Here is a 22,301-nt window from a genome sequence, read left to right as displayed (position 1 = left end):
TGTGATAAATTCTAGTAAAGGTGGTCATTAGTAGTTTAAAAAGCTTTTTTTTTTTAGTTGCTGCAGGATGATGTTTTATCTTTTCATCAGTCTGTAACATGTTCAAAATGCTGTTCTGTTACAATTAAGGATGCATTTAATGTTAATGTTGTACTTTATTCATATTGTGTGATTCGATGTTCAAGTTGAATATGGAAACGCTTTTTAGTTTGTGTCTGTTTTAGATCATGTTTGACTTTCTCCATAGCATTATAAAATGGTACCCCCTTAGGAATTAATTGAATGCGAGGAATGCTTCAGGCTACAAAAGAAAAACCTAAAACTGCTCAAAATTCTTACTAAAAATGCTAAAACTTTACCAAAAATTATTTTATAATGTCTACAGGTGTATCTGAATCATAGACTGTAAAAAAAAAAAAATATGAATGCAATGCATATTGAAACAAATGACTTTAGGAACCAGGGGAAACAGCTCATTTGCTCCCCAAATAGAGCTATAAGGCCATCTAGTGGCTAGAGTCATGAATATCATGTTATATATTTTTTTTCCACAAGAGGCCGGCAAAGACACCTAATGTAAGATATTTTGAGTTTATGAGTTATGCTTGAGTTATTTTGAAGTTAAAGCTCCAGTATGTGATTTTTTTTTACCACAAGAGGGCGCAGTTTCCAACAATAACAAAGGCGAAGCTTGATGACGCTATGAAGGAGGTGACGATGGGAGATGTCGTTTTTAATGCGTTTTCACCATCTAGCGATGTATCTAAATGGAATTAATGAATCATGATCACGGATGAGGTAATTTATTCGTTTTTGTATTACCTGTATGTCTGATCGTATTATTTTATGTCATCATAATTAATTAACTGCAAGGAACGTGAAATGTTATGCTATATTATCCCGTTACAACTTACAGCTATTTGTCAAATGATTTGTTGGGTTAATGTTGTGCAGTTTTACGTTTTTATGGTAATGCCGTGTTGTTTAACGTGTTCAAACCAATATCTAAAAGTAAATTTGAACGAACATTTGCAAGTAATGACTAAATATATTTTTTTAACAACACATCCGATTGTATTGTACTGCCATAATCTCGGTCACCACACGTGATAAAAAGCCTTACCGAAGTACAAAGAGCAATATAACTTTGTTTATAAGTGCTATTATTGACAGTTGCATGTCTTACCTGTCTACAATACACTCGCGAGAGCAGAGTCTCTGTCAAGTCCAAGATAGTCGCGCAGCTCTCTCCATCTCGAAAACGCCTGGCCGATATTTATCCGGGTTTTATTCCTTCGTTTGTCACACAGTCTGCGTGTATCAGAATATGGACACTTTCGTTTTGTTGGCACTTCAATACTCGCCAAAGAGTAATCGTGATCCATAACAGCTATAACCATACAGTCTATGGCTATAACCACCACTTCCGCATTTGACCATGCGATATTCCGGTGTGGTGGGTCATATTTTTTATTTTATTTATTTTTCTTCTTTGTCAGACGTCGTTATTGTTTATTGTGATAAGAAAAAAAACTCAATAAAGTTGTTGTAAAAAAAAAAAAAAAAAAATAGAAAACAAAGATAGAGCGGACATTGCGTCACTGAGAGGCGACATTTCTTTTCCGGGACGGCCAGTTATTTAAAATCGGAATTTCTCTGAAATAAAAAATCTTTGGAGACTTTTGAAATATTGTAAGTACACAACTGGAGGAAATATATCACACTGTGCAAGTTATTTTCGGAAATGTTATTACAAAATTCCTACATATTGGAGCTTTAAGTTGAAAGAATGTGAAGAATGTGCTTAAATTAGGCTACTATATTTATTATTTATTGATCATATCTAGTAATTTAAAGGAAAATAAAAAAAATCTCCAAAAAATTGCATTAAAAATAGAAAAAATATTATCAAAATGAAATAAAATCATTTTGACCCATGAGGGAAAGATATGTTACGAAAAAATTAGGATGGGAGATTCTTTTTATTTTTTTATCTTTTGTGTTCCCTCTCAATCTTTTGTGTTCCCCCGAGAAACTTTGCATTCCCTTTGCAACAGACATTTAAATAGAGCATAATGGCTCTTACACACCGGCCCCTAATTGTACATGACAGGTAGACATTACAATTCAATACAATATTTATACAAAGAGCCATTAAAGTCCAAAGCGACATTGTATAACATTGTATTTAAAGGGTTAGTTCACCCAAAAATGAAAATTCTGTCAGTAATTACTCACCCTCATGCTGTTCCAACCCCGTAAGACCTTCGTTCATCTTCGGAACACAAATTAAGATATTTTTGATGAAATCAGAGCTATGTCTCACTCCTCCATAGGCTGCTATGTGACCGAAACTTGCTGGCCCAGAAAAGTTAATAAAGAGATCGTTAATATAGTCCAAGTGACTCCAGTGGCTCAATCTTAAGTATATCAAGCGACGAGAATACTTTTTGTGCGCAAAAACAAACAAAAATAACGACTTTATTCCACTTTTCATTTCCTTCTCTCTGGGCCTCGTAGTGTTTTTGCGCAGCGCGTCTGTGTTGCACGTCATCACGCATCACACACATGACCGGCGTCGGCCAATAGTGAGCCTACGTGGTGACGTGAACACAGACGCGCTGCGCAAAAAGACTACGCGAACCAACTAGAGGCCCAGAGAGAAGGAAATGAAAAGTGGAATAAAGTCGTTATTTTTGTTTGTTTTTGCGCACAAAAAGTATTCTCGTCGCTTGATATACTTAAGATTGAGCCACTGGAGTCACTTGGACTATATTAACGATCTCTTTGATGACTTTTCTGGGCCAGCAAGTTTCGGTCACATAGCAGCCTATGGAGGAGTGAGACATAGCTCAGATTTCATCAAAAATATCTTAATTTATGTTCCGAAGATGAACGAAGGTCTTACGCGGTTGGAACAACATGAGGGTGAGTAAGTACTGACAGAATTTTCATTTTTGGGTGAACTAACCCTTTAAACAATCTTCCGTTTGTTAGAACATATAGTTTTTGCAATCAGTCCTTTACTTTTCCAGGCTGTCATTCAATAGTAGTTTTAAGATTCGGCATCTGTCAAAAATGATTGATGGGTTTTTAATTAATGATGATTGATGGGTTGACCTTTTGATCCTGCCCCTCCCCCTGCCCTTGGGTTGACCTTGACCCAGCGGTGACCTTGCCCTAGCGGTGACCTTGTATGTAATTGAATAATAGGATAATAGGATAATATGTGTATGACCTTGTGAGTATAAGGTTATGTATTGTTTAATATTTGAACTTTGGCCCGGTTATAAAGTCAGTGTATAAGGGGATGTATTGTTTAATATGAGCTTTGATATAATGGAGGTGATGAAGGGTTATAGATATCAGGATGTGTGTCACATGCTGCTCTCTCCCACCCCTTCGTATTCCTGAGTGTTGGAATTATATAAATGGGTCCAGTGTATTCTACAAAATCAGAAAAGAGTAACTTAATGAGATACATTACCATGGGTGGTTTATACTCCCCTGAATCCCCAGAGGCTATGCTGAGCGGCAAGATGATGGAAAGTCTGACTATGGCTCCGAGAAAACCGTATGGACACGTCCGTTTGACAAATTTTCTCCATAAAAATTCGGACTGGACTAAAGGTGAATTTCTGATGTGTAGTAACCGTGTATTCGGGTACAAATTTCATGAACCATCTCGAGTTGTTACGCTCTACACCGTTGACGGCGCCGGCGAGTATATACCGGGAGAAGACACCTGTCTGGTATTTCCTGATAAAGACTGGTCTTTATTTTACAAACGTGTCTGGAAGGATCTGAATGACGGTGGCGAAGAACCTTTGTACATTGCGGAGTGGGACGTCATAACGCCGAATGTCCGGTACCGAGTGGTAGGTGATCATACTAAAAAGAAGCCGAATGATTGTGTTTACATATTCTGCTGTAAAGACAAGACAACGCTCAGCACTCGGTCACGGGTCGTCCTGCATAATGAGCATCAGGATCTGTATGAAATGCAGTTTTTGTTCAAGTGGTGCGACGTGGGTCTGCTGAGAAGCATTTTGCAGTCATAAACAAAATGTTCAGGTGGTGTGACATGCAAGACAGATACAACAAGATTAAAGGAACATGCCGACTTTTTGGGACTTTAGCTTATTCACCGTATCCCCCAGAGTTAGATAAGTCCATACATACCCTTCTCATCTCCGTGCGTGCTGTAACTCTGTCTGACGGACCCACCGCTAGCCTAGCTTAGCACAAAGACTGGAGGTAAACGGCTCCAGCTAGCATACTGCTCCCAATAAGTGACAAAATAACGCCAACATTTTCCTATTTACATGTTGTGATTTGTATAGTCACAGCGTGTACAAATAACAAGGTCACATGAGACACAACCATCTTCTAACCATATACATACTGGGAATATTCTCAGAAGGCGAAGCACTGCTACTTCTGCGGAGTGATTTAATCCAACTCTGAGGAACTCTCTGCTCCTCACCACAGGGCTTCTCAAGTGCTGCGCAAATCACTCCGCCCAAGTAGCAGTGCTTCACCTTCTGAGAATATAGTTCCAGTATGTATACGGTTAGAAGATGTTTGTGTCTCATGTGACCTTGTTATTTGTACATGCTGTGACTATACAAATCACAACATGCAAATAGGAAAATGTTGCCGTTATTTTGTCACTTATTGGGAGCAGTCGGGCCATTTTTTTTTTTTTTTACAGATAAGGCTTTGGTCGGACTCGGGCTCATTTAGCTTCTCTCCTTTCATCGTGCCCATAATATACGTGCAGAGCGCAGGCTACTGTATGAAATATTGTTATATTGTTAATATTATAAATATGCAACGCAATATGCGATTACGCGAGTAACGCGATGCGCGTGCAATGCATTAGGTGACAGTTGACCATGGAGAGCATCAGGGAGAATTTGGAGCGTGGGGAGTTACTAAAAGTTCCCAATACTTCAGGAAAAGCTGCATTTTGAAAGAGTTTTGATTTGATTACCACAACAAACAATGAGCCTGAAGCCTTCTTGTGAATGCTATTCTTTTTCTTCACAACACTCGCAAATAAACAGTGTGGTAGATTTTTAATAGATAAAATAGTAAACTGTATATTAAACTAACCATGTCTCTAACATCTAACGTTACTTCTCTTTTCAGGCCTAACATGATAACACTTTGAAACACAATGTACTAAAACGTTCTGTCCTGTGTTTTTGAATGCTGGATGTTGTATTTTTACATACCCCTTTGACTTTGGTTGTGTGAGTGTATATATAACAAGTTTGGGAATTGAAACTAGACAGATGAGATGACTAAATTTGAACCTTGTGATTAACAATTAAGTAATCATTAAAACAAAGTTTGCTTTACCTGGTAACAGAAGGGTTTGTCTATGAAAACCAATCAAATTGTGGGGAAATTATGTAATGCAGTATGACATTTTTGCCATACCTCCTTATTCTATAAAAACTGTTGTATTCTTGTGTACTGTGGGATTCTCAATGGAATTTGTCAGAGATCCTCCGGCCTTGATTCTTCTTGGGGGAGATTCTCTGAGAACTGCTCGAGAGATCCTCCGGCCGTGATTAAAGCATTTAAAGGACATTTGCTAAGGTCTGTTTGTCGATTATTCCTGCGTAGGAAGAAAGCTAGTTAGGGAAGCAAGTTAGTTAGGTAGCTATATAGGGAATGTCGATTGGAGACAACCCAGTAGAATAGAAAGGGAATGTAGATAGATGCAACCCAGATAGTTAGGTTTAGGGAAAAATCTACGACAACAGTAAATGAGCCTACTCAGTTCAACAGATTTTTTTTTTTTTTATTATTATTTAACGTTAGCCAGTTGGCGAAGAGTTCTTTGAAACGTTGTTCTTCAGTAAAGTTACTTAACATCAAAAAAAGGTAGGCCATAAATCTTTATTTACTGCTGGATCACATTTGGCTATATAATATTATCTACTGCATGCTTATGCTTCTCTGTAATGGACCGTCTTTATTGATATTTGTGGGCATAATTGTCGGTGGTGGTAGTTATGTTTGAGGACTATAATAAAATTTTACCTAGTAGCGTGTGTGTATGTGTGTGCGTCTAGCAGAGACAGCGCGCATCAGAGAGCATGCTTCAGAGAGAGCTTAAAGTGATATTGATGTTGGTCTCGGGTTGGGTTCGGGCTGAAAAATTGCAGACATTTTCGGGCTGGGGCCTGATTAGGGCTTGAACACCACGGGCCAGGTCTCGGTCAGGGATAGATTTTTTGCCCCGTGCAGGGCTCTAAGCAGTATGCTAGCTGGAGCTGTTTACCTCCAGTCTTTGTGCTAAGCTAGGCTAGTGGTGGGTCCGTCAGACAGAGTTACAGCATGCACGGAGATGAAAATGGTATGTATGGACTTATCTAACTCTGGGGGATACGGTGAATAAGCTAAAGTCCCAAAAAGTCGGCGTGTTCCTTTAAGAGTGGGTTTGGGGTTTAGGGTTTCCTTATCAAGTCATCTTAAAGGGATGGTTCGGAGTAAAATCAACCTAGGGTCCTTTGCACCATGACATCGAGCCAAAGACCCCCCAGAAGCCTTTTTTCTCTTGGTTGAACATTTTTAAAGTTAGAGCTTATTTAGAGATATCAGCCGGATGGCTTAGTGGAGGCGCTAATGGATCCTATGATGTATCTCGTAAATTACCCCACTAATAATGCCCAGGATGGCACCAAACTTCTACAGTGGTACAAATAGGCTCTGTACTCATAAAACGAGGCATTGGAAAGTTTGTAAGTACATCAGGAGTTTATTTAAATAACACTTGCCTGACGGCTCAAGCTACTGCTAACGTGGACACTGAAGCCACTTTAGCGAGTTGAGAAAAGCACGAAAAAGTCCTGACAGAAAGCAATGCATAAGGATGTAATGTAACAAAGAATTATTATTTTTTCCGAAGTGTTGACAACTCATTGTTAACTGATAATTGTTATAAACTGGTACTACCAACAAAATATTAGTGCATTCCTGGAACTGGGCATCGTTACACATCTGGGCCGTGTGGAGTCCATATGAAGCAGATGTGGGCCAGATCTGGGCCAACACTATGTTGCTATCTGGGTATCTTATGGTGATGAACAAATGCTATAGATAAAAAATAAACATAAAAAAAAGTTTACATTTGGCCTTAGATTTATAATGAGGAGCCATCAATGGTCTCACCTGTAATTATAACCTTATTGTAACAAATGCTGTAGTTAAACAATTGCAATAACTATGTTACTTTTTCATAAGGGCAAATACAAGTTAGAATCAAGAGCTTTAAAATCTTGACCTTCTTGAATTATTGACAGACAACTGGTTTTCCTTGTGTGTAAAATGTGTTCTATTAATGACAGATGTTAGGAAAACCTGGCTTTCAGATATTCCAAGAGGTGACAGGAAATGAACATTTTCAGAATGAGAAATTTTAAGTAAAGTACTTTAAGTAAAATTCTGTCAAACTAATAAGGTTTTAAGTAATTAAATAATATAAAATAAATCATATACTTATCCTTTGTAAACAAGTAATTGTTAACTAGGCTATAACTTTATTGCAGTAATGTTATCAATAAATGTTGCATGTGGATGATACCACAAAACACCATTTTGCAAAAATAAACAAGCAAACAAATCAATCTCATGTGGAAGCATATACCCCGCTAAACGGTTCACACTTCAAACCCTCAATGTTCAAACCAAAACTACGCCCTTGGACAGGCCTCATGTTTGTCGCTGTTCTGAAGAAACAGGAAGTGTGAGTCCCCATGACTCGTCAAACACACCGTAAAAACTACTATACTGCTGGTGAAACAATATTTCATTTGGAGCTCCAACTAAGGCAAATAAATGTCATGTAAAATGGACATCGGTAAGCATTTCACTCTTAAAATAAGCTATTTTTATAAAAGAAAAAATGCCAACTTTACACTTTGTGTGAGACACTTTTACTGCTTTCACTTTCATATTAGTCTACAGATACAATTTTGTATCTGTTTATGCCACTTTAGGCTCTGCTTAGTTTTTTAAAAGTTTTTTTAATGAAGTCTTATAAATATAAGCAGTCACAAATTGTTTTTAGTTTTCTTTCAATCTAGTAAATGAATGTAAATAATACAGTCATGTATTTGCTGGTGCTAATATCCACCAGTGCATTGATAACACTTTCCCAGATATGAACACACACAAGAGAGAGAGATTTATTCACTGGTTTAGAGGCCAGTTTAATTATTTTTAAAGAATATACTTTCTGAAAACATTATTCTGAAGCTATTTGTAATTTGACTTGCTTATTCTGAGACCTCTTATGTTTTGTGTGCAGATCATTGAAATTAAGCAATTTTCTTTTCTCCATAATTCATAATTATTGTCCATCAATAACTTTTGTTCAACTCTGGTTTAAGAGTTTATTTATTGTGAGATATACTTATATGTCATTTTTAATCAATAATGTGTAGTTTGAAGCCCATACAGATACAGTAAACTTAATTCTAGTAACCCCTTTTTCACAAAGACAGATAACTTAAGAACATGTAAGATGTCACCCATCTTAAGAAATGTGTTTTGTTCTCTATATGTTTCAGGTGACGCTCAACATCTCTCAGAGCTGAGGATTGTGTTGATGGGTAGTAGAGCTGCTGGTAAGAGTTCATCAGGAAACACCATTCTGGGCAGAGAGGAGTTTGACTTGAAGAGATCTGCTCAGTGTGTGAGGAGACATGGAGAAGTAGCAGACAGACACATCACTGTCATTGAAGCTCCAGGATGGTGGAGTAATTACACTGCAGAGAAGAGTCCTGAGTTACTGAAACAGGAGATTGTGCTCAGTGTGTCTCTGTGTCCTCCAGGACCACACGCTGTACTACTGATTATACGTGTGGACACTGGATTTAAAGAGACTGAGAGAAAAACATTGCAGGATCATCTGGATCTTCTCAGTGAGAGAGTCTGGAGTCACACTATAGTGCTGTTCACTCATGGAGACTGTCTGTTAGACACATCTATAGAGCAACACATCGAGAGTGAAGGACAGGATCTCCAGCGGCTGCTGGACAAATGTGGGAACAGGTTTCATGTTCTCAACAATCTCAACAGGAGTGACGACACTCAGATCAAGGAGCTTCTGGAGAAGATTGAGGAGACAGTGGCACAAAACAACGGCCGCCATTTTGAAATAGACAGAAAGATTTTACAGGAGGTGGAAGAGAGAAGAAGAGCAGAGGAAGAGAGAGCAAAAGAACGAATGAAGAGAATGAAAAAACAGAGAGAAAACATCAGATCACAGATGAGTGAGTGAAAAAATACTTTTTATGAAACTGGAATCATATTTTCTTTTTCAACACTGTTCTTACTTTCATATTGGTCTTGTTTTTTTTTATAATAATATTATTAAAAAAACAAGACCAATATGAAAGTAAGAACAGTGTTGAATGAAGTGAACATAATGAAGTGAACATCTTTTTCACAAGGGAATATCTAACAATATTATTGTTAGATATTCCCTTGTGAAAAAGATGTTCCCTTCATTATTGCATTGGGCCTATAGTCCACACGTACACGGGCATTTTTATAAACGGGCATTTTATACGTTTTTCCTCTGTCGTTTAAAAGAAAAAAAAGTGCATCCACGCAAGCACGGTTTCCTTTCGAACGGTCTCTTCGTATTGCGTAGCTATACGCAGTGGGGAAACTCCCTTTCCTCGATTTACATTTACATTTACATTTATTCATTTAGCTGACGCTTTTATCCAAAGCGACTTACAATTGCTATACATGTCAGAGGTCGCACGCCTCTGGAGCAACTAGGGGTTAAGTGTCTTGCTCAGGGACACATTGGTGTCTCACAGTGGATTCGAACCCGGGTCTCTCACACCAAAGGCATGTGTCTTATCCACTGTGCCATCACCACCCCCTTGTAGGCTTCAGCCTATCACCCCCTGATAGGCTTCAGATTTACTGAAGCCTATAATGTAAAACGCATTTTGTAGGTGCACAGCTAGCACAGTGAGTGTCTGGCTCACTCATTGGCTGTGCTGCGGCAACTGCACATGCAATGGCGCCTCTGACGTGTGCGCCAATGAGCTAGCATCACGCCATTACACGTCAGAGCCCGCCAAGGGGGTGTGGCCTTAGCCCATATTAGTCCCCGCTGCACTGTGCGCACCTCTACAAACAAATGCCGTTCTCATGGCGACCCATGTAAAGCACAAAAAGAGTATGTTTCACAATCACAACACACGGTTCACAGTCCCCCTTCACTAAGCGACCCCCTCCCAGTTGTTACACTGACTTTTCTCCAGACAAAAGCCTGTACAGTCAGTCCAACACTCAGTATGTGCACAAATCACAATGATAGGGTATCAGGTCCCCCTGTGTCAGGCGGCCCATCCCAAACTGTGTGTCAAACCCAGGCGGGAAGGAAGTCGACCGGAAGTTGAAGTCGGCCGGGTGCCGCCATCTTGAGCGGAACTTTACTTGCGTTAGCAATCCCATTGACTTCCATTAATTTTGGCGTCACTTTGACAGCGAATAACTTTACATCTGAGGCGTTTGAAGACTCCATTTGTCCATTTTTTATTACTAAAGAAACACGGCAATGTATAAAATGCTCCATTACCTTGTAGCTTATGTTATGGGCCCGTAGAAGCAGTTTTTGTAAAAGTAGGCTAACGATTGCGTCATAACCACTCGACTCTCTGTCGCACAGTAGAGAGATTACCGTATGGACAGGAGGATAAGCTCGCGGGCAATCGGGGAGACGTGGAGGGAAAATGGCAAAGTAATTAATCAGAACACCTACTAAAAGTTTCTCCTGCTCATCGCTCATGGACAGCTCGTACTCACACTCTCCGTCTCTGCAAGATTCGGAAGGGAATGATTCAGATTTCTCTCGGCACAGCCACTAGAAGACAGACGGTTTGCTCACGTGGTCCGTGTAACGCTTTGCTCGGTTTGAGTCTGCGCGTCAGGAAAGGAAGTGCTAAGAAATCGCTGAAAATGGGCTTCACTTGTCTCCATTGAGTTCCAATGGGGTCGCTGTGTCCATTTCTTTTACTGTCTATGGTCAAACCCTAGCCACACGGGCGTTGGCCTGGCAAGCCATCCCTGATGTGTTGAGTGGGGTCATAAACACAATAAAGCGAGGCTACTCGCTCCAATTTACAATTTTTTTACAGTGGATCTGAAAGAGGCATACTTTCACATTCAGATAAACCCTTGTCACAGGCCATTCTTGAAATTCGCCTTTGAGGGTCAGGCTTATCAATACACCGTTCTGCCGTTTGGTCTATCCCTAGCACCCCGTACATTCACGAAGTGCATGGATGTAGCGCTTTCTCCCCTGAGACATCAGGGAGTGCGTGTGCTAAATTATCTCGACGACTGGCTGGTGCTGGCACAGTCGAGATCTGAGCTACTGTCACTCAGGGATTTGATTCTCGACCATTTAAAATGTCTGGGTCTCAAAATCAATGTAACCAAATCAACTGACCCCCAGCCAGAGTGTGGTCTTTCTGGGCATAGTTATCGACTCTGTAACGATGACAGCGCGGCTTACACGAGAGCACACCTCTAAAGAAATTTCAGAAACTTCTCGGTCTCATGGCAGCAGCCTCGTCTGTACTCCGTATGGGATTACTGCGCATGCGCCCGCTAAAGCACTGGCTCAAACGCTGTGTGCCAACCCATGCATGGCAGTCAGGCAGCCTGCGCATCATGGTGAATCACGGTTGTTATGGACTCTGATTCCCTGGTGGGCTCAGGACTGGTACCACAAGGGTGTGACCATGGGAGTAGTTTCTAGGAGGAAAGTGTTTTTTACAGACGCATCCAACCTAGGTTGGGGAGCGCTGCAAGAGGGCAAGTCTGCCTCCGGCCTCTGGTCAAGCACGGAGCAGAGCTTACATATCAACTGTCTGGAAATGAAAGCAGTTTGTTTGGCCCTCAAAGCATTTCTGTCAAACCTCAAAGGTCACCACGTCTTAATCCGCACGGACAACGCGTCAGTGGTGGCCTACATAAATCGCCAGGGCGGCATTAGGTCGGGCAACCTGTACACCATAGCGAGAGACCTCCTCTTGTGGGCACAGACCAATCTGAGTTCTCTGAGGGCAGCGCATATCCCTGGCATTCAGAATCTGGGTGCCGATATGCTCTCAAGGGGCAACACTCCCCTAGGCGAGTGGTCCCTGAACTCACAGACAGTCAGTCTGATATGGAGTGTGTTCGACGAGGCCGAAGTCGACCTTTTCGCCTCGAGAACCAACACCCACTGCGCAGAGTTCTTCTCTAAGAACAGGGACACGTTGGCCCATCTCCTGAGAAGGTCTTAAACACTATCACTGAGGCTAGGGCCCCGTCTACCAGGCACCTTTATGCTCTAAAGTGGTCAGGGTTTTCCAGCTGGTGCTCAAAAAAACTCTTTGATCCAGGGTCATGTGAGGTATCTGTGATACTCTCCTTCCTACAGGAGCTGTTGGACGCGGGCTGTTCCCCGTCCACACTCAAAGTGTATGTGGCAGCCATTGCAGCTCATCATGCTCCGGTGGGTGGCCAATCACTAGGAAGAAACAACCTGGTGGTATGGTTTCTAAAAGGAGCTAGGAGGTTGAACCCCTCCAGACCTCCATCCGTGCCATCTTAGGACCTCTCCACGGTCCTTGAGGCCCTGAAAAGTCCACCTTTTGAACCATCTTAAACCTCTCTCGCTAAAGACTGCTCTCCTGCTGGCACTGGCATCTATCAAGCTCCGTGAGCCCTTCATGTTTGGAGTTTGGGTTGGATGACTCCAGGGTCATCCTCAAACCCAAACATGGCTATGTACCCAAAGTGCTCTCAACGCCGTTTAGAGCACAGGTTATCACATTATTAGCCCTTCCTCCTGCTGAGGATGGGGAAGCTAATCTACTCTGCCCTGTCAGAGCACTGAGAATTCTGCGATCGTTCTGCGTCTTTTAGACAATCAGAACAGCTCTTTGTCTGCTTTGGTGACCGATCTAAGGGTTATCCAATCACTAAGCAAAGACTGTCTAGATGGATAGTGGATGCCATATCTATGGCATATACCTCAGTGGGTCAGGTTTGCCCTATAGGTATCAAGGCTCATTCGACTAGACTAGGCATGGCCTTGTCTTGGGCCTTTGGCCGGTTATATTTATATACATTTTATTATAAAACCCGCCTTTGGCCGGTTATATTTTCCCTATACTGATAGACCCCTCAGTGTCTGGTCCTATTAGTACATTATGTTGGTTAAGTTACTGACACGGCTACCGACGGTGTCAGGTCTGTTCATTATATATACTTCTGGCTTGTTTCTGTGAGCTCAGGGGTCCTGAGCTGCAGAAGGCAACCAGTTACTTATAGTGCAGTGTTTTGCATGATGTCCCCACTGCGTATAGCTACGCAATACGAAGTGACTGTTCAAAAGGGAACTACTCGGTTACTATCGTAACCTCAGTTCCCTGAGAGTAGGGAACGAGTATTGCGTAGCCGGCCGCACTATAGTAACCTGGCAAGTTGTCGCTTCAGTTGTTTAAACATGCTAAAATGGCGTTTTTCGGGGACTAATATGGGCTAAGGCCACGCCCCCTTGGCTCTGACGTGTAATGGCGTGATGCTAGCTCATTGGTGCACACGTCAGAGGCGCCCGCGCCATTGGATGTGCAGTTGTTGCAGCACAGCCAATGAGTGAGCCAGACACTCACTGTGCTAGCTGTGCAGCTGCAAAATGCGTTTTACATTATAGGCTTCAGTAAATCGAGGAAAAGGAGTTTCCCCACTGCGTATAGCTACGCAATACTCGTTCCCTACTCTCAGGGAACTGAGGTTACGATAGTAACCGAGTAGTTTTAAAAATTGCAAATTTTAACAAACATAAAATACAAAACAGACAAACTTTCAGACAATAAACAAGTTACAGTTTTGGCAATAATACATGACAAATTTGTAAACTGTAGAGCTAATATGAAGTAATGACCATAAATTTCACAATACGCTTATGTGTAATTTTTAATCAATAATGTGTAGTTTGACACCCATACAGATACATTAAACTTCATTTTAGTAACCCCTTTTTCACAAAGACAGATAACTTAAGAAGATTTAACATGTCACCCATCTTAAGAAGTGTGTTTTGTTCTGTATATGTTTCAGGTGACGCTCAACATCTCTCAGAGCTGAGGATTGTGTTGATGGGTAATAGAGCTGCTGGTAAGAGTTCATCAGGAAACACCATCCTGGGCAGAGAGGAGTTTGACTTGAAGAGATCTGCTCAGTGTGTGAGGAGACATGGAGAAGTAGCAGAGAGACACATCACTGTCATTGAAGCTCCAGGATGGTGGAAGAATTACACTGTAGAGGACAGTCCTGAGATACTGAAACAGGAGATTGTGCTCAGTGTGTCTCTGTGTCCTCCAGGACCACACGCTGTACTACTGATCATACCTGTGGACACTAGATTTAAAGAGATTGAGAGAAAAGCATTGCAGGATCATCTGGATCTTCTCAGTGAGAGAGTCTGGAGTCACACTATAGTGCTGTTCACTCATGGAGACTCTCTGTCAGACACATCTATAGAGCAACACATTGAGAGTGAAGGACAGGATCTCCAGCGGCTGCTGGACAAATGTGGGAACAGGTTTCATGTTCTCAGCAATCACAACAGGAGTGACAACACTCAGATCAAGGAGCTGCTGGAGAAGATTGAGGAGACAGTGACACATATCATAAACAATGGCCGCCATTTTAAATTAAACAGAAAGATTTTAAAGGAGGTGGAAGAGAGAAGAAGAGCAGAGGAAGAGAGAGCAAAAGAACGAATGAAGAGGATGAAAAAACAGAGAGAAAACATCAGATCACAGATGAGTGAGTGAAAAATACTTTTTTTGAAACTGGAATCATATTTTCTTTTTCAACACTGTTCTTACCTTCATATTGGTCTATACATGTAGGAAAGGCTTTTTGATCTGTTTTTTATAAGCAGCTTTAGGCTTGTTTTTTATAATATTGTTAGATATTCCCTTGTGAAAAAGATGTTCTCTTCATTATTGTATTGGGCCTATAGTCCACACGTACACGGGCATTTTTATAAACAGAGTTTTTCCTCCGTCGTTTAAAAGATGTTTTTATAGCTTTCTTATTTAAATACATATTCAATTCTTGTTTGAAGATGTCAAAGCGGGGCTTACTTTTTGTATATTTACATTTATGGATATAAAACTTTCCAATAAATAAAAGGAGGTTAATACAAAAATCTTTGATTAGATTCTTGTCATTAATATAAAACCCAAAAAGAATGTGTCTGTAAGATAAGAAAAAATCAGCTAACACATTTTGGAAAATCAAGGTATTAACATTACTCCAGAAAGACTGAGCAAAAGGACACTCCCAGAGTAAATGTCCGACAGTTTCAGAAGAAACGAGAAATGATGCTTTATATGAAGCTTATTAATAGAATCCTTTTTGGTAACACTTTACAATAAAGGTACATGAATAATCATGTACTAATGCCTGAATTAATAGTTACTTCAACATGAACTCATGATTAGTGAAGATATGAACTAATCATGAACCAATGAAGAGCTAACCTTAACTACGACAGGAGTCATAAGAATTCATACATGAATAACAGCAGCCTTAACTACAGGTTAGTACATGTTTGATAGTTAATGCATTAATTAACACTTAGGGGTAAACAAAATCAATCAGGCTCCATAAGATGGAATAAGAAATATTTTTGACTTTGAAATACATTTAAACAATTTATTACTGTCATAATTTAAACTATTGACACCAGCAGCTTCATCATAAACATTACTGAGAGGCACGGGATTAGTTTGTCATTAATTTCACTGATCCTCCTTATCAAACATAAAATACTAAATACACTAATAATTCATCTTAAAAGGCCTTAATCTGTTTTGTGAAATTCTTTTTCCCATCAAACTAAACCTACTATGACTTACAACAGTTCCTGAGGAATCGGTTACCAAAAAAATAACCAAACAGGAAACATGAACACGGTCAGGGGAACGTTTGCTGGGATCAGTAGTTCATTCTCCATCCAGACAGAAGCTGTGATGATACTGTACCTCCGTTCTCTGACTTTTTGAAAAGCCACACAACATCACTTATCTGGGCTGAATACTAGTTGTAGTACATGTATATTGGATAGTACGTTTATGATAAATTATGAGCTTTTATGACAATTAATTAATTATGATGTGCCCCCTCATGTAAAGTCATGACATTATGATGCATTAACAAGCCATTAGTTGATGTCAGTGTATGGTTAGTTAATAATTAGTTAATTATAATGTGCCCCTTCAAGTAAAGTCATGACACAGACATGCATTAACAAGCCATGAGTTGATGTTAGTGTATGGTTAGTTAATAATTAGTTAATTATAATGTGCCCCTTCAAGTAAAGTCATGACACAGACATGCATTAACAAGCCATGAGTTGATGTTAGTGTATGGTTAGTTAATCATGAGTTAGTAATGATGTGCCCCCTCAAGTAAAGTCATGACACGATGATGCATTTGCAAATCATTAACTAAAATGTGAATAAACATTTACAATAAGAGAGCCATCCTTATTCCTTTACACCAGTGGTTCTCAAACCTGTCCTGGAGGACCACCAACACTGCACATTTTCTTTGTCTCCCTAATCAAACACACCTGATTCAACTCATCAGCTCATTATCACATGGGCAACCACTGCTTTACACTCATGGTGTAACCCTCGTTTATAAAGCAGTCTGGTGTATGAAATGATTCGCGCAAACATGAAAGCATTGACGTTGATCGTGGGGAATATTCCCTTCGAAAACAAAACTCAGCCACTGCGTCTTCAGTGGTTCGGATTTAGGAACATCAAAATGACTGCTGTGATCCTTATTACACCCAAGAACAGAACACCACAATCGCTTAGAAGCCATTCTTCTCATAGACAGTGCTCCAGGGTATCAACAATGACGTGCGGACTATGATTGACAGCTCGCTCATGAGCGAGGGCGGGTCTGTGTTGAAACGCTGCAGTCAATCAACAATCGTGTGAGGGGCGTCCGACCGTGTGACGTCACACGGTCGAACGGCTTGATTTGAGACGGGGGAAAACATATAAGAAGATTTAAAAAAAACCACTGGATGGATTTTTATCATTTTATGATGGTTGTGTACAGGCACTGCCAACACACATTTCAGTACAATCAACTTGTAAAAGTGCATGTACCATTATATGACCCCTTTAAGAAATGTGTTTTGTTCTCTATTTGTTTCAGGTGACGCTCAACATCTCTCAGAGCTGAGGATTGTGTTGATGGGATATAGAAGAGCTGGTAAGAGTTCATCAGGAAACACCATCCTGGGCAGAGAGGAGTTTGACTTGAAGAGATCTGCTCAGTGTGTGAGGAGACATGGAGAAGTAGCAGACAGACACATCACTGTCATTGAAGCTCCAGGATGGTGGTGGAATGACACTGTAGAGGAGAGTCCTGAGATACTGAAACAGGAGATTGTGCTCAGTGTGTCTCTGTGTCCTCCAGGACCACACGCTGTACTACTGATCATACGTGTGGACACTGGATTTAAAGAGACTGAGAGAAAAGCATTGCAGGATCATCTGGATCTTCTCAGTGAGAGAGTCTGGAGTCACACTATAGTGCTGTTCACTTATGGAGAGACTCTGTCAGACACATCTATAGAGCAACACATTGAGAGTGAAGGACAGGATCTCCAGCGGCTGCTGGACAAATGTGGGAACAGGTATCATGTTCTCAACAATCTCAACAGGAGAGACGACACTCAGATCAAGGAGCTGCTGGAGAAGATTGAGGAGACAGTGGCACAAAACAACGGCTGCCATTTTGAAATAGACAGAAAGATTTTAAAGGAGGTGGAAGAGAGAAGAAGAGCAGAGGAAGAGAGAGCAAAAGAACGAATGAAGAGAATGAAAAAACAGAGAGAAAACATCAGATCACAGATGAGTGAGTCCACATACTTTATAATGCAGATATTCACACTGAGTATATCAAGTAAATCATGAAAATGTAACAGTCACAGCAATAATAACATGAAACTTCTTGTCATTAACCGCTATTTGTCGAGGCATTCGCAATAGATGTGTTCAAAACAGCTCACAGTGACGGCCCATAAAAGCTGTTATTGAAGGAAATAAGCACTTTTATTTCTTAAACAATCCTGTTCTTCATAGGGTTTGCTTTTGAGAACAGAAATCCCTTTACCTAATCCATAGAAAACAATACAAATAACAACAGTAAACAACTGCAAACAGCTTGTATTAAATATAACCTTAAACATCAGCTTTACACATATAGAAACGCCTCATGTTTGTTGCTGTTCTGAAGCTCCAGGAAGTGAATCCCGTCAAACACACTTTAAAAGTACATTACAAGTAAAAACTACTAGACTGCTGGTGGAACTATATTGGACATCGGTAAGATTTAAACTCTTGATAGAAGCTATTTTTATGAAATAAAAAGTGTCAAGATGTTTACAGTTTTTGTGAGACACTTTTACTGTTTTCATATTGGTCAATACAGAAAAGATTTTGGATCTGTTTTTGCCACTTTAGACTTGTTCCAATTTTTGTTCTAGAAATCTATGCAAATTAGTGCATATTTAATTTGATAATGATTTATTTGCATATTTTAACATAAGATTTCAGAGAATTTGTAATACAAAAATGTTTGCAATTCTTAATGTAATCAATCAACTGAGTAAGTATGGTGATATCTATTAGTTACATATTTACCCTTTTCACCTGGAGTGTCATGCTTTCATTTTAATTTAGTTCAGTGCTTTTACATGTTGCATATATAATTAAGGATATATAATCACTGAAAACATGTTATTTTTGCAACAAATTACAATTTAGCCCTGAGTTTTATGTAATCTGTGTTTTTGTTTTCCCCTGATTGAGAAAATTAAACGATTCTCATTTCTTCATAATTTAGTTAACTATGGGTGATGATTAACTTAAGTCCATTAATGTGGCATTTGTATTATTATGATTAGCATATTTTTAGTACAGCTTTCTTGTTAACTGTTCAGAAAGCATACACAGGATAAGTGTGTTTGATTCTCTCTTTGTTTCAGGTGACGCTCGACATCTCTCAGAGCTGAGGATTGTGTTGATGGGTAGTAGAGGAGCTGGTAAGAGTTCATCAGGAAACACCATTCTGGGCAGAGAGGAGTTTGACTTGAAGAGATCTGCTCAGTGTGTGAGGAGACATGGAGAAGTAGCAGACAGACACATCACTGTCATTGAAGCTCCAGGATGGTGGAAGAATTACACTGTAGAGGAGAGTCCTGAGATACTGAAACAGGAGATTGTGCTCAGTGTGTCTCTGTGTCCTCCAGGACCACACGCTGTACTACTGATCATACGTGTGGACACTGGATTTAAAGAGACTGAGAGAAAAACATTGCAGGATCATCTGGATCTTCTCAGTGAGAGAGTCTGGAGTCACACTATAGTGCTGTTCACTCATGGAGACTCTCTGTTAGACACATCTATAGAGCAACACATTGAGAGTGAAGGACAGGATCTCCAGCGGCTGCTGGACAAATGTGGGAACAGGTTTCATGTTCTCAACAATCTCAACAGGAGTGACGACACTCAGATCAAGGAGATGCTGGAGAAGATTGAGGAGACAGTGGCACAAAACAACGGCTGCCATTTTGAAATAGATGGTAGAAAGGAAGATGAAGAACGATTGGACATATGGAGAGAAGACATGAGATTACAGACTAGTGAGTGAAATCATAGAATTGTATCAATATTATCAATACACAGTCTCAGATGTGTTTCGTCCTCAATGTTCTACAGCTCTTTAGATGTAGTTTTCAATAGTTTATAGTGATCAGGACCAGCGCTAACATTCAATAACACCTCTAACGGAAACAGTCTTCATTTTCTCTCATGTCCCACACTGATACTGACCAGGTTCAACCCTGTTTATCTTCATTAGGAAACCAGTGTCTGTCAAATCATTAATGTATATGTTCTTCTACTGATCTGCTCTCTGCTTTCATTATTATAGTGAGTGGAGCTGAAAGATCTGATTCAAGGTCTGTAGGAAGTTCTGGTTCTGGTTTATTCAGATCAGTATCAGGAGCAGAACCAGTTTTCAGTTCATCACGATCCAGAGATTCATCTCACACAAGTTACGAGTCAGGGGCCATAAAACGAAATAACAGCATGGATTTACCACGACCAATAAGTGAGTGTTTTTTGTTTATTTGTTTTGTTTTTTCCACTTTTGTCTCCTGTGACTTTTTTTTATTTTTTTAAATCATTACAGCAAGAGATCTGTTTTGTTGAGAAAATATTTATATTTAGCCTATATTATCCTACATTTGTTACCACATGTTTTCCCCATTTGGACCCTTTCCCTTTTTCTGAATGTTTTGTGAATATTGTGACGGATAAATTTGCGGCAGTTTTCCCTTATCGTGTTCTTGTTGTTGCTGTTTTTATTTACTTGTAAAAACGTTTGGTAAAAGGTTTGCATTTACTGATATGAAATAAACAAGAAAAAAGGTCACTTTAAATAAGTGCTATAAATGGTGATCAATCTTGAAATAAAGATATTTCATAGATAAAACAGCAACAAAACTTTGAAATCCCATCTGATTAATGAAGAATTTATATAATATTTTAAAGAGCACCTGATAATGATTAAGGCTATATTATTTTTAGGAACATTGAAAGTGTTAAATGTCAGAATTTTGTTCTGAAACAGTTTTAACCTTTTACTGATTTCACTGTATTTCCCCAGTGAGTGGAGATGAGCGATCGGACACATGGTCTGTGGGAAGTTCTGGTCACAGTTCATTCAGATCACGATCAGGAGAAGACAGTGATTCAGTTTTTAGCTCATCACGCTCTATAGTCTCATCTCACAGCTCAGGATTTGGGTCTTTGAAATCCATCCCGGAGTCTGTGGAACATTCAGGAACCAGACGAACACTTGCTTTGCCCAAGATCTCAACACTTTTCCCAAGAAGATTAAAGCAGGATGATAAGCATGAAGAAGATACTAAGAAGACATGAATACGATTGAATTAAGGAAAGATAAATTGTGTCCTTATAATGTGGACATTTATTACATTGGCATCATAATATTTAACTATAAATATTAATTAAACTATAAGGAACGTTCAGTTGTTTTAACCTTAAAGGGGTCATGAACTGAGAAATCAAATTTTCCTTGAGGTTTTGACATATAAGAAGAGGTCATCATATTATAAGAAAATCCTGTAGTGATATAATACTACAGTAATAATGTCGTGAAAGACCGCCTCTGCAGAAGAAGATAAACTTAGGCCCCACCCACTGGCATTAGTGAGATGAGATCATTGTATATTATTAGGAGCTTCTAATGCAACATCTTAAACATCTAGAATTGCTCCTCAAGAGATCATAAGACTTGGCTAATTCTTACAGTTAATTCCATAGAGTCTGATGTTGGCATGTTGATAAATTATTTACTCCTTCTAATAAAGCACAAAAATACACGGAACACAAATATTGAGTGATATAGCATTTGTATTCAGATGAATCTATATTTAAAATCATTATTTCATAATGCATTCTGTGATTACGTTACTTGTGAAGGATGCATGCTTCACTGTCTCAGAATTGGATAAAAATTTGAAAACTTACATGGCATCATATTTTTGTGCTGACTGTTGGGAGAATGAATCATGTTGGTGATGTTCCGCCATGTCGTAATTAACATAAATAAAGCTCTGTATGCTTTTAAATCGAATCGCTCTCGCTGTACTTTGATTTCATACACCGATCGCTCTGCACAGCGCTGCTTCAAGTCGAACACACCTTAAATCTGCAGTGGTCAGGTGGTACAAGTCGTAGCGCTCAGAAAATTACGAGTTTACACATTGTAATTACAAGTTCTACAAGCATGTGAAGGCTTTTTACAGTTCAGAATCGTTACAGTAATTACTAGATGGTGTTCTGCGTGTAATTGATGTGTGTTGATGCCGAAACTATTGAAGATTCTTGTAATAGCCTACTATGTTAAATAGGCATTAACACATAATATACTCAAAATACAAATTAGTAGACAACAAAAATTGTATATTTGAGGTTACATTCACTAGTGGTTCTATCATAAAGCATGTATAAAATGGTATACCATACAAAAGACACTATACAAGACCGTAATAATCACACACACAATGTCCTGGAGATATTCATAGCTGGTTTTCCTATGAATTAATGAAAGAAATCTTTTTTTTTTTAAAGAAA

General features: G+C 39.6%; 1 protein-coding gene across 1 annotated transcript in view; it reads left to right on the top strand.

The window, feature by feature from the left end:
* Window positions 1-22,286, top strand: part of LOC307151669 (uncharacterized protein) — a 125,583-nt gene extending 103,297 nt beyond the window's left edge. Inside the window, exons 10-15 of the mRNA XM_079859785.1 lie at window positions 8,589-9,293; window positions 14,158-14,868; window positions 17,287-17,991; window positions 19,124-19,780; window positions 20,071-20,250; window positions 20,809-22,286. Coding sequence (XP_079715911.1) covers window positions 8,589-9,293; window positions 14,158-14,868; window positions 17,287-17,991; window positions 19,124-19,780; window positions 20,071-20,250; window positions 20,809-21,083 — 3,233 coding nt within the window. The 3' untranslated portion in view covers window positions 21,084-22,286. The remainder of the gene's footprint in view (window positions 1-8,588; window positions 9,294-14,157; window positions 14,869-17,286; window positions 17,992-19,123; window positions 19,781-20,070; window positions 20,251-20,808) is intronic.
* Window positions 22,287-22,301: the final 15 nt, after the last annotated feature.

This window comes from Squalius cephalus, assembly GCF_949319135.1.
Source record: "Squalius cephalus genome assembly, chromosome: 23".
Classification (NCBI taxonomy): Eukaryota; Metazoa; Chordata; class Actinopteri; order Cypriniformes; family Leuciscidae; genus Squalius; species Squalius cephalus.
This window is presented reverse-complemented; position numbering and strand designations above follow the sequence as displayed.